Source organism: Rosa rugosa, chromosome 1 (assembly GCF_958449725.1).
Source record: "Rosa rugosa chromosome 1, drRosRugo1.1, whole genome shotgun sequence".
NCBI classification, from domain to species: Eukaryota; Viridiplantae; Streptophyta; class Magnoliopsida; order Rosales; family Rosaceae; genus Rosa; species Rosa rugosa.
This window is the reverse complement of record NC_084820.1, coordinates 35,871,491-35,884,899: the sequence shown is the minus strand read 5'-3', so window position 1 is coordinate 35,884,899 and position 13,409 is coordinate 35,871,491. Positions and strand designations below refer to the sequence as shown.

The following is a 13,409-nucleotide window of genomic DNA, read 5'->3' as shown; positions in this document are numbered from 1 at the left end:
GTAGAAGTTTGTCAAAAATAACAATTGCCACATCATCTTTCAAATTTGAATTTGACATTAGCATTTTGACCAATTTGTTGGAGATGCTCTTACCAATTATCTACAACCTAAACAATTGCACAGCTCCACCACTCTTTTAATAATTGATTGATCAATGATTATCCCATATATATATATATATATATATATATTATATAAATTTTTTTTTTTCTCTCCTAATCATCTTTCTACGTCTGTATCTATAATTTCATCAAAGAATGCTTCTGTCTTTTTCCAATTTTCTCTCCTCCAAAAGGCAAGGATTAAAGAAAGACCTTTTTGAAAAGAAAGGCAAAAGAAGAAGAAGAAGAAGAAAGGCAAAAACAGAAAGACCGGTCGAAAGGGTAAAAACTAGTCTTTGCGGAGAAGAAAAGACCAACCACTTTTCTGTCTCTGTTGCAATTTCCTCAAGTATACTCGACTCCGATCCATCTCTTATCTGCGTCTTTGAATGTGTTTACGTTAGTTTGCATCATAGCACAGACAATGCCGAATTGGGAGCTGAAGAGTTGTTGCAAGCATGACCAGGTCATGTTCTTAGCGACTATTGGAGTCTATACCGTGGTGATCCTAGCGGTATTGCTTTCTCTCTACTTTCTTGTTGATTTTGCTTTCTCTACTTTCTTGTTGATTTCTAGTCTACTCTGTTTATGTCACGATAAACAAAACACAAGATCAAATTTAAGCGTTTTACATGTTCTGTTTGCTTGATATGGGGTTGATTGAGTTGACTTTGCCAGATTAGTGTTTTTGTGCTTTTGACGGTCTTTTGAGCCAACAGAGTTGAAATGCATAGCCTATATCTATTGTTTTTGTGCTTAATGGGTGTTTTCTTTATAGTTGATTGCTGTTGGAGAATTAACTTATAAAAAATGAAGCTCTCTGCTGCCATAGGAAAATGGTTTGATAGCGTCATTGCTCTCACCATACCATGTTCAAGTTGTTTTTGAGGATAACTTTCAAGGCTGCTCTTTATTTTTTTTTTTTTTTGTGCTGCCATTCCAAAATACTTGGAATTGGAAATGACCCTTTTGAGAAAATTTTCCTTTTGTCGATTTTAGCAATCATGTTTCAACTTTGATACTAGAAATAATATCTGAAAACAAGGGATTGGCAACGAGGCCAAGATGAAAACAGACAACCTAGATCCTTTGGTCCTGTGTAACTATTGACTGTGTAGGATAAGTACACATTTTGGTGCTTTTTCAGTCTGTGAGAAGAGATTTAAGGAATAAGGGGAGCAACGTACAAATAGCAGAATGACAAAAGGTTAATTCAATTAGTTAGTATTACTTGACTTGGAGAAGGCATTGTTCAGATCAAATTTTAGATCTTATTTTATATTGTTGTTCTATATTTCTCATTAATGGTCTACCATTTACTTGATCCATGTTCTGAATGTTTGTTATGATTGTTAAAGCTATGGAGGACAATACTACTCACGCCTTTTAAGCTCATTACAGTTTTCCTTCATGAAGCAAGCCATGCAATTGCTTGTATACTCACATGTGGCAAGGTAAGAAGAAACACCTGTTTTTTTTTTTTTTTAAATTGTTTTTGGTGCTTAAATCTTGATAGTTGAAACTATGGCTCCTACACAGTTCTTCTAATTTATAAGACACCGCTTGAAATTTTGCAACAACTGATAACACAATTACACAAATTAAGGACTGTTGTCAAGCTAATAAGGATTCTGAACTCATATCACACTATACTCCCAGCATCCTAGTTAAGGCAAATAATTTGCTGGTATTTATTATTCCTCTGATTAGAATCAAAGACATCGCCTCTCTCTTTATTTTCTGAGAAATTAATCTTCTACATCAAGTTTCCTTACTATTAGGTTAATGTTGTTTTCAATATATGCATAGTTTTGTATAAAAAATCAAACGAACAATTTGACGACGAAAATAAAGATCAGTATCTTTTCGGCCTCTCTAGCCTGGCCTCTATTTTCTTCAGCAATTTCTTTTGTGGTTCAATGTACCAGTTCTTGTGTCCATGTATAGAACAACTGGCGTGGGTGGCTAACTCAGATATATGCAACCATTCCTTTAGAGTTACTAGAAATGATTCTTAATCCTCTTACAAATTTTCACTATTTATCATTAATGGCACTCAGAAATAAGGACATTAATTTACTGATGTAGGACTAAGACCCTAGGAATTTTAGTTATGTTGGGAATAAGACCACAGGAATTGTGCGAGAATTAGAAAATAAAAACAGCTTTTCAGAGATAGCAGAGAATGGAGAAGAATGTTGAAAGAAGAGAGAAGACAAGTAAGGGAATATACCAAGGCACCAAGGCTTCATCAATACCTAACTTCCATCCATTCCAAATTTGATTGTCTTTTGCAAGAGGGACTGTGTAGGCTTTTCAATACATCTCCTAGAGAGACTCTTGAGAATTCTAAAAGACTCACTAAAGTTCTGAAAGTCTCATCAAGTACTAAAGCACTAAGACCATACACTCAAACATAACACTTTAGCTACATACCTACTCAAAATAGAACTTGACTTCAACTCTTAGATTGACTTTTAGTTAATTTGTTTTACTGGACACTTCTCTATGGACCCAAAAGGCCTTCATTTTAGTTTTGTGTCAGTGGGTTTAGAGTTGGACGTCCAAAGATTACACTTATTTCTAAGCAAGCTGTAGCTACTGTATCAATTTCTTTCAAGCCAAATTCCGTCAATCTGACATGTAACTGTGCATGCTACCATCTGTGTTAGATACGGGTTTCTGCTGTCCCATTGTCTCTCTACTTATGTTGCTGATGGTTTGGGGTTAATGGAGCAATACTCAATAGTTGGGAGACCTCAATACTATTGAGAAGGAGAAGAGATGTGGTTTTAGCATCATATTTACAGCTTCTGATGATACCATTTTTTCTGTCTAAAGGTACAGATATGTATTGAACCTCTTTGAGCTCATTTTTGGGTCAAAGTTTAATCTTTCTAAGAACATGGTTGCCTGTACTGATAACTCCCTGAGTGAATTAGAGAGTTAGCTGGAATGTTGGAAGGTCCAATTTCATAATGGTAATTCAAGTACATAAATTTACCATTTCGGAGTTGATCTGGAATCAATAGAAAGAAGTAGGGAGAGAGATATAGGAGAGGGAGAGACATAAAGAGATGGAGGAAGACAGAAGAGAGAGGAAAGAAGAGGAAGAACAAGATGAATGATAGATACAAAGTTCGATATCTCATAATCAGTTTTATTTGGAGTTACAATTTCATAGTCAAAGACCCAGTCAATATTTCAGTATAGGGCTTATTCATAGGCTGTCTGAAAATCTCAGAAAAATTCAATACAATAACTAACTTCCTAGTCAAACTAACTCGCAAATAGAATTTACATTGTCTCCCAAATTGATTCCTTGAATTCGTATGCAATTCTCAAACAGCAATTTTTCTTCATCATAAATCATGGATTTCCTTATTTAAATTAATTTGCAGGTTGAGGGTATCCAGGTTCACGCAAATGAGGGTGGGGCGACACAAACACGTGGTGGTATATATTGGCTGATTTTGCCTGCAGGATGTAATATACCTTTGTCCCCACACTTGCATCTTCTTTTAAAAACAGGACATGAATTATTGGTGCAATAGATTTGAAATGCAATTTTGGAAATTTTAAGGATAATATGAGTGCCTTACTGGATATTTGCATACATTTTTCCTCTTCAGTATATGTCCCATCTTATCATCCAAATATTTAATATTCATATGCTAGTTTAATTCTTGATACTTCATAAGTTCATATTCAGTGTATACGTGTTGAAGATCTCACTGAGATCTGGGATAGGCTGAAGAATGTGTTATCTGTTTGGTCATGTTGGTACTCCGCATTGCATATGAACCTCCAATGACTTCCTAAAATGTGCCCACCATTCTGTACTTTATGCATCCAAGGCATTATGTGAAAACCATGAAGGCTTTATAGTTGGCAATTTTTCATCATCCTATATACAAATTAACTATTTTGTTGACTAAAGACATGCGTTTTTTGAATTCTTTCTACTATATCATATCCAACATGAGAATTTTAATGGTATTTTTAGTCTATAAATTTCTTTTTGCATTCAGATCTGGGTTCATCATTTTGGGGAATGGCATTGATACTTGCGTCAACAAATCTCCTTACTGCTAGAATTGCTGCTGGTTGTTTAGGCGTTGCCCTGCTTGTTGTGCTTTTTCTGGCAAAAAATGTAAGATTTGAGAATACAGATATTCCTGTTCACATTAATACAAAAACTACATGCCTACTCATGTTTAGTAACACATGCTGACAGTACTATTTTCGCTCATTCTCATATTCTTTGACAGAGCTTTAATTATCTTGGTTGCTTTAATCCTGCTTTCTAAGCTTTACTGTTTTGTACAGTGGACACTTCGAGGACTTTGTATTGGTGAGTACTATAACCCTCGTGCAACATAGTATTTGTTTTATATATCTACATGCTTCCCTAGATTACTGATAATTTTAATTGAGGCTTTCAGGATTTATCATATTCCTTGCTGTAGTATGGGTTCTGCAAGAACTCACGGGAGTCCGTATTCTTCGCTATGTCATTCTCTTTATTGGTATACTCTTATCATGTGGTACCTTTACCTTCTGAGAAAATTCTAATGACTACTGCATCATTGTCATTTATCTAAAAAAGTGGCATGATTTTGATTTCAAATTGTAGGTGTGATGAACAGTTTGTTTTCAGTTTACGGTATTTTCGACAAACCTTTTATTATTTAAATGATCCATCTTAACTGCCGATCGCAGATTTTATATCATATGACTGTTATTTTGGCAGATATTTATGATGATTTAATATCTAGAAGAGTCCACTCTAGTGATGCGGAAAAGTTTGCGGAAGTTTGCCCCTGTCCCTGCACTGGGGTTGGATGGGGAGTCATATGGTGAGCCCTGTAGCATCTCTAGATAATACAGTAACCTAATCAAAATGTTAGACTAGTATTTGATTAGAGATGGACGCAGAAGAATGAATTATTTGCTTAATGATCTATGCTCTTATGATAAATCTCAGAATAAGTTGTCACTTACATATGATGGTGTTCTCTACCCTGCAGGGGATTGATATCTTTCATATTTCTGTGTGGAGCTGTGTACCTTGGACTCGTCATCTTGTCCTGAGGTGTAGATTGCATGTACCTTGGACTCGTCATCTTGTCCTTCATCCAAATGATTTTACTTATTTGTCTGCTGAGGTTTGTTGATATAGATTGCATGTAAAGCACTTATATAGGTTCAGTTATGATGTAGTCAGTCACCATAGACAAAATGTACTTAATAAAATTAAGCATTTCTTTTCCATAACTTACTAAGTAAGTACAAAATAAAATGGGTAATTAAGAAAATGAGGATAGTGGCGCCTGGTAAAGAGAGATAAAATCTTTGTACCAAATATGCTCCCTAATGAAGATCGTTGTGCATATGAGAACCGGGGTGGAAAGCTATATGGAATATGAGTGTTTCCTAAGAAATTTTCTATAATTATGATGTAACAAAATGTTAGATCCTTAATATTACTCTTATACTGTCTTCATATTTCACAGGTTGAAGGATGTGGGTTGATAATCTTCTTGAGGCTACAGGGTGTGCTAGCTCTCACTTATTATTATTTTTATTTATAATCTATTTATATTAATTAATATGATTTTGTCTCGGCAACATTGTAGCTATCCTTCATTCTTTTCACCCAACTGTCGTCATAGTTCCTGTACAGTATTTTGTAGTGGTGAACGTATGTACACAAAACAAAGGCTGTAAAGGTGATTAAACAAGTTCATGAAGCCCAAACTTCATGTGCGTAAGCTGCTACCCGGTTGTGAACATTTTCTAGTATAATCTGATATTGCCAACTGCCTAAGCATGTTTTTTAACCTGTGTCAATGATGCTGGGTAATTCGTCTTATTATGCTGCTCTAACATTAATGTACCAATAAATTAAGTAGACTATATTTGATATGAAGGTATACGTCCATACGTAAGTAGACTAGCTTGACTTGATGTTAAATTAATCCATTTGGGTATTAAGTTAGTTTATCTCTGCATTGAACTAATTTATCTTTATATCAAATTAATTTTCTTGATGTATCGGTACATAACATAAACGAACCGAAAATATAGAAATGTGTAACTTTTAATCAAAAGTATTTCCAGGTTAAAAAAATTAAAATTAAAATTAAAAGAGCAACAAGTTTTTTTTTTATTTGATGACAAAAAGTCTCTGTTTGAAACTCGAAAGTAGAGGACCGACGTAGACCCGACGGCACCACAACATGTGATTTTCTGTTGTCACTTTTGTCTCATATTTTATTCTTGATTCATTGTGGAGCATCGTGCTCAGACTCTCTCTCTCTCTCGTCTCGACCAGTGAGTCAGTGACCAGTGACCACAACAAAGCGTGCTTGCTTCTTGTTGCACGGTCTGCTCTGCTTCCTATGCAAACAAATAAAAAGTGTCCCTGACAAGGCAAGGAAGGCAAGTCTGCTCAAAGAGACTGCACAAGGCCTTTTCAATCTCTTGGGTTTGCAACAAACGCCACCTTCACCTTCACCTTCGCCATCCTCAATGTCAAAAGAAAACTAGAGTATGCTATTGTTTTGTCTGAAGGCTTCAAATGAAAATCATGGGGGGTTCTCTATCTATCTCGCATTTTGATAATGGCGAACTGGGTTTGGTCATTGAGATTCGAACTTGATTTTACTTGAGAAAAATGGATGAGGAGGATAGTACAGCAGAGAAAATGGCGTCGTCTTTGATCATTCCAGAGAAGCCGATGCACAGGCCTGGTGGTTGTGTTGGTATTTTCTTTCAGCTCTTCGATTGGAAACGCAGGTTCGCCAAGAAAAAGCTCTTCTCCCAGAAACTGCTTCCTCCATGTGAGTTTTTTTTTTTTTTTTTTATTCCCTCATCTCCAACTTCTTCTTTACTTGTTATCTGACAGAAAAGAATACAATTAAACTACTATTTTTGTTGTATCATCAGCTCGTGCGAAACAACTACTCAACAAGTTTGGAGATGACAAGATGCCCATTTCTAAGCTTCATTTGGTATGCATCACGCTTTATCTTCTCATCTGCTTTGCTTGGTGGGGGTTTCAATTTTTTTTGACTTTGTTTTCCCTTTGGGCCATGCTCTCTGTGTCTGAATATAGATAGCTGATGAGAATGGTGGGAACCTGAAGAAAAATTTAAATTATTCTTGTGCTTCTGGTCAAAAGCATGAGCTTCGAGCTCCAGGTTTGGTTGCTAGGCTAATGGGTCTTGAATACATGCCTGCGGCCCATGAGAAGCCTCACAATACTCAAGTTACTCATGCTTGTGATGGTCGACAGAAGGAAAAAATCAAGAACCAAAATGCTTCTGATAGACAAGAGCTTTTGGAAAAAGGAGAAGCAAAGCCTGAATCAAGGCCTCAAAAGCTTCAGAAAATGGGACTCTATGATAAAACAGCAGTGACTAGGTTTGGAGCTGAGTCACTTCAAGTCAAGAGTGTTTTGCCAAGATCGAGAAAGCATCATCAGCACCAGAAGCTTGCTTCTCCAGTCAAGAGTTCAAAGATCTCCTCTGGTAAGACTGCCTCTCGAACCTCTCGGTTGATTGGTGCTGCTACTAAAATCTTGGATCCCGGGCTGCAGTCTACGAATAGAGCCAAATGTGCTCTCATCAGCTCTTTTCATCATCCTCAAGCGGAAGCAACCCTGGCTCAATCACCAGACGTATCTAAGAAGACACACTATGATGCTGGTAAGGGCAACTCTCCGATGGGGCAGACCTGTTGCAAAGAGTGTGGTAATTTGCTACATGTTCCAGACTTAACATCTAGAGTGGAGGAACAACAACATGTTTTCCCATCCTATGCTTCAAATATTACTAATTCCTGTTCTCTGTTAGCAGAACAAAGTAGGCCATCCATATCCTCCTTTGCGGAAGCAAAGGATTCAATCTTTCAGAGAACAAGAGACCAACCTTTATCAGTTTCTGGTCAAAAGAACATTAGAACCCATGGCAAACCTTTTAAGGAAAGAAAGGCTCCGTCTCCTGAAGGTCAAGCTTCATGCCAATTGTCAAGTCAACCATATAAGCCTCACAGATATCAGATGCAGCACCCAATGTCACTAGGGAAGGAAAGAATTCCACCCAGATATAAACTAAATAATCTGGATAGCAGAAGAGCCTCACCGGCTGCAAATGCTGTTGGAGGGACCAAAGACTTCATTGACTTGAACCGAAGTCTAAGCAATCGTACCTGCCCGATGGTGCCTACCAAAGGGAAAGAGTCAAAGTTTGAGAGAGAAAGGAAAGCATTTATTGGGAAGGATGATTCCCCATTCCAGTTAAGAACCTCAATAAGAAAGAGGAGGATGATCCATGTCAGTGGACAAGTTACAAATACAGGTATTGTTACTTCAACTACCACAATACAAAGGAACACTCAGTTTGGTGCACCAGCAGGGAATGGATTAGGAAATGGTACCGACTTAATGAGCCAGACTTGTGCTAATAGTGAATTAGCTGATAAACAAGATGGTAACAGAGCTTATGGAAATACAGACACTGATGTCATGTCATTCACATTTAATTCCCCTATAACGAGCAAGACTGGAATATCGGCAGAAATGGAGGGTACGGGCAGGGACAATGATGGAAAGATCTATTTCCAAAAACCATTGTCATTGAGTGGAGATGCTATTGGTGTCTTTCTAGAACAAAAGTTGAGGGAGCTAGCTTGTCTTGAAGATGATGACTTGGCAATAGGTGCTTCATCCAAGAGATCCACTGCTATGATTCATGATGGCCACATTTCGAGTTATTCTCAGAAAATCTTTACAGTATGTCTATTTTGGACAAAATATTGATGTCAATTTGATGTTTTACTTACCCAGGTATACATGTTGTCCAGGTAGAGGTCATATGAACTGCAGTTGAATGCTTGATAGATGTACTCCTTGTCTATTGCTCTTTGGAAAACATGGTTAGGAAAAGATACATCGTAAACACAATTATGATGAGAAAATTCATAGAAGTTTTCAATTCTATAATTCTCAGAAAAGTTGGAGTGAATCCAGAAGTTCGTAACTTTACAATTTTACATCGACACTTGACCTGATATAGTTGTTAAATCCATTGGTGATGGTGAACAATGCTTTTATGTTTTTCTCTGTTATTTCCATCTATGACTTTTACTTCCTAAAGTTTCTGCTTAAATATTTTAAGATGTTAGTGCTCTATTAGCATACCATGCAAAATTAGTTCTTCTATATGTATGTGCCGTGCGTATATGTACATTTCTTCCCCCATCATATCAGTATTCTAGTATTGTCTGGTTAACTTGCACATGTGATTCTTTTTAGTCCTTTCACAATCTTGAGATCATTCTTGTGGGTAAACACATGGTGCTCTGGTAAACCACCTATGATTCTCTATTGACTTGTTTAGTCTTTGTTTTACTCAGGCCAAAGGGAAGCCAAAGAAGTCGGCTGGAACATCTCTTGATGGTGATCATCTGAGCCCTGGGTCTGTTCTTGAAGCTTCATTCTCTTCTAGTAGTATGGATGATAGCTCAGGTAGTACACTAGAAATTGCAAAACAAAATGTGATTTGGATGATACGTTTTTATAATCTGCTACATGATTTGTCGTGGTCTTTTAACAGTCTAAATGTGTATTTTATTTTGTCACAATCCTCTAAATGTGGTTTTCAAACTTCAAAAATAGGTCTGCAATTATAAATGTGTTGCTATTCCAGGGCGCAGATCCTTCTACCCTATCTCTCTCGACTACCCTGATGATCATTTGCAAGCACAAGGATATGATGCTGATCTTACAGGCTCTGCCACTTCCGGGGGCAGAAAGAAGACCAGTAGAGAGATGATGATTACTCTTGTCAACAATGTATGTAGGATATTGCATAGCATCAATGCGGATGGGGAGAGAGTGAGAAGAAGGAAGCTGACTCATGCATGTGAAATGATCTTAAATGCTGAACTATTGTTTGGAGATGCAACCATGCATAACATGGATGGAATGGAAGGGTCTTTCATGAGTCCCTTTCTTCGTGATCTGGAAACTATTGCTAGTAGCAGGATGACTAGTTTCAATATGTTTGGTGGTTTGGAGGATATCGAAAAGGGAAGTCAACTGGATGGGTTATTTTTTGACTGTGTTATAGAGTATATAGACTCGAAGTATGCCTGGTACTGTAACGCAGGGTTCAGATATTGGAAAAAGCTGCCTTTAAGTATGAACCAGAAATTGATATTTCAAGAGGTTGAAGAGGAAATTAAGAAATGGACACGCTTGTCTGGAATGATTTCTGATGAGATTGTGGCTTGGGAGATGAGTCATTCCTTCAGGAAATGGACAGAGTTTGACATCGAGGCTTTTGAGGCTGGATCTGAAATTGACGGAGACATTCTTCAAACTTTGGTCAATGAGGTTGCGATAGACCTGTGGGAGTGCAGCATTGGCTCCTTTTGATGTAGTATATTGTTCGTAAAACTATGCAAAATGATTTTGCCTTGCCTTAAATTATGGAAATGCAATACAATGTGAGGTTATTTTAGAGTGCGTCTATTGCCACCTTACTAATTTTTTTGTTCACCCTAAATTCTCTTTTCGTCCTGCAAACATTTAGAAAAAAAAATTTCAAATTCACGTAGTTAAGCCATATTCATTTGTAGTATCATAAGGATTTTTTTTTTTCACCAATAGTGTTAGGACACTTAAGCAATGATCTCATAGATGGTCCACGTGACATGGTAGGCCTTGCCTTCGACATGCATTATATCAACCGACACACAAGGTACCTCGCAATGATAGAGGTCAGCTTTGATACTAATATTGCAATTTGCAAATTGGGAAAATCGTCCAAACAGTGTCTGGACTTTTCCAAACTATTAATTTTCATACCTATACTTTAAAAAATATCAAAATGGTACCTGAATGTTTGAGCCCGACCCAATTTCCGTATCTAGCAACAGTCAAATCGTTAACTCTGTTAACTTTTGAAGGATTTTTCATCATTTTACTATTCATGTTCTCTAAAATCGACGGGCCACCACTCGTCTCCATCCTATTTTTCTCCTCCACCGAAACCATGACATTCCCATTTCTCGCTAAAACCCTCTGCGCTCAAATCTCTCTCTCTCTCTCTCTCTCTCTCTTTGTGGATGGAAATGGACGGCTTCAATCGGCTCCCGGACCCGGTGCTCCTCTAGATCTTCGACCTGGTCTCGGACACCGACCTCAAACGCACCATTTCGAAACTCCGGCAACTCCTCCTCCTCCCCTCTCCTAATCATATCCTCCAAAACTTCGCCGCCAATCGACATCTTCACCCTCTCCGGCACCATCATGATCCTCCCTCCCTCGCACACCGAGCTCCTCAGGGTCTCGCTGAACGCGCACCGGAACCAGCTGCTAGAATCTTTAGTGGGCTTCAGGAGATCGACCCGGCGGGTGAAGCAGTTGCCGAAGTAGGCCTCGTAGGAGCGGAACGGTGCGTTTGGGGTCTAGGACCAAGGGAGGTAGGAGGGGAGGATCGGCCATGGCTTAGAGAAGCGGTAGTTGTGGCGGTAGGTTTGATCTGTTAGGGGGAGGCGGTTGATTTGAGGGTGGGGGTTGAGGGGTGGTGTCACGGCCCGAATTTTGAATAAAGAAAATTCAAATCCGAAACGCGAGAACAAACACAAGAAAACACATATAGAAAAATTTTCATTTAAACTAAGTAACAAACAAACTGAACTCATAATGTCAATACCGACTCGTTCTTTAGAGTCACATATTACATTACAGATAGTTTACAAATCAAACTGAATGACAATTCAACCTGTAACCACTCTCACCAACTCACTACACAGCGGAAGACTACAAGTATGAGCGCCCTTCTACACCCACGTGACTGAAAGTCCACCTCAGCTTCGATAACGATCACCCGATATTCTAACCTGCACAATAACCCCTACACCATAGAATAGTGCACCGGGAATGTAAACAACAAACCCGGTAAGCTTTTCAGCCCGTATGAGTAAACTCAAATAAAGTGACTCACGTCACTCATGCTTATAATTTCTCAGCTCGTGAGATAATTAAAGCAACAATATTTAATTCCACAAAATACATGCTTCCACCATCTTAGCTTAACAAAACAATATGCAATTATCACAACAAAACGTCAAGTTCAAATTAATCAATAACATGCTCAACAATTTCAACCCAACTAAAAACCCACATGCTCTGTCTCTCAATTCATTTTACGTCCCCACAATCTATTAGATCACTATTCCTTTGCCTCAACGACACAATCAGAAATCATACTCATTTCCCTCAACATAACGCGGTTCCCAAAATCATGCCACCCCAACTCATTTATCAATCACTACAGATCACAACCCACAACTGTACCCACAATAAGAATTAAGCAAAATCAATAATCCCTGCATAGAAACTTAGTTCAGGAGATCACATGAAAACAAACAAAAGAATTCATAGTAATCCCTGCATGGAAACTTAGTTCAGGAGATCACATTAAAAACAAACAATAGAAATCATATAAATCCCTGCATAGAGTTTAGTTCAGGAATTTACATTAAAACAAACAATACAAAAAACGGTAATCCCTGCATATAACTTAGTTCAGGAGATTACATTAAAACAAACAATTCAAAAGACAGTAATCCCTGCATATAACTTAGTTCAGGAGATTACATAAAATTCAACAATTAGAAGGAAAAGGAAAATAAATGAAGAAGTCAACCAACTCACCCTAGAGTCGATGATCACCCATCAACACTAAAGCCGATGATCACCCATAAACTCCAAATAAATCATATTAACACAACTCATCCATAATATGAAAATCAAGTCCATCTTGGACAATAAAAGAAAGAACCCACCCGAACTCTCTTTTAAAAACACGTGTACTCATGGGCCTCAAGTGACCCAACGCGTCACTCCCATGCAGTACGTACTCATGAGCCTCAAGTAACCCAACGCGTCACTTCCATGCAGTACAAGGCAGACAGACTAGAGCTCTAACTGATCGTAACCACTAACCCGGCCAAAGGCGTGGTTCCCGATATAATTGCCTCAGTCACCACTGTGACACCAGATCCGTAGATCCGAAAACAGTCACCACTGTGACACCAGATCCGTAGATCCGAAAACATTTAAAAGTCCCACACGACTCAAAATGTTACACCAACACTCGATTACTCTTTCAAAACAATATAATCAACCATTCCATGATATAATGTATTACCACGAAGAGTAAATACTTAAAATGACAATCCAATCAACTCTCAATCATTTCTTCACCAATGTCACAACACATTTTCAATCCA

The 13,409-nt window shown here is 37.9% G+C and overlaps 2 protein-coding genes across 5 annotated transcripts; both read left to right on the top strand.

Annotated features, from left to right (window-relative positions):
* The first annotated feature begins 227 nt into the window (after positions 1 to 227).
* Positions 228 to 5,948, top strand: LOC133724758 (uncharacterized). 3 transcript variants are annotated; one of them, XR_009853973.1, is made up of 11 exons: positions 228 to 383; positions 506 to 615; positions 1,460 to 1,555; positions 3,503 to 3,587; positions 4,133 to 4,254; positions 4,431 to 4,455; positions 4,547 to 4,630; positions 4,738 to 4,767; positions 4,855 to 4,960; positions 5,132 to 5,269; positions 5,618 to 5,948. XR_009853973.1 is itself a non-coding variant. In XM_062151604.1 (10 exons), the coding sequence occupies exons 1-9, from the start codon at positions 526 to 528 to the stop codon at positions 5,193 to 5,195; spliced, it is 702 nt and encodes a 233-aa protein (XP_062007588.1). In that variant the 5' UTR covers positions 253 to 525; the 3' UTR covers position 5,196; positions 5,618 to 5,948. The 3 variants fall into 3 exon arrangements, 1 of the variants encoding a protein (XP_062007588.1); XM_062151604.1 differs by having other exon boundaries at positions 253 to 615; positions 5,132 to 5,196; XR_009853972.1 differs by having other exon boundaries at positions 255 to 615.
* Positions 5,737 to 10,635, top strand: LOC133724757 (uncharacterized). Of its 2 annotated transcripts, XM_062151603.1 has the most exons (7): positions 5,737 to 5,867; positions 6,439 to 6,946; positions 7,053 to 7,117; positions 7,222 to 7,813; positions 7,964 to 8,898; positions 9,522 to 9,633; positions 9,815 to 10,635. In XM_062151603.1, exons 2-7 carry the CDS (start codon positions 6,781 to 6,783, stop codon positions 10,543 to 10,545), a joined length of 2,601 nt encoding a protein of 866 aa, XP_062007587.1. In that variant the 5' UTR covers positions 5,737 to 5,867; positions 6,439 to 6,780; the 3' UTR covers positions 10,546 to 10,635. The 2 variants fall into 2 exon arrangements, with proteins under 2 accessions (XP_062007587.1, XP_062007586.1); XM_062151602.1 differs by having other exon boundaries at positions 7,222 to 8,898.
* Positions 10,636 to 13,409: the final 2,774 nt, after the last annotated feature.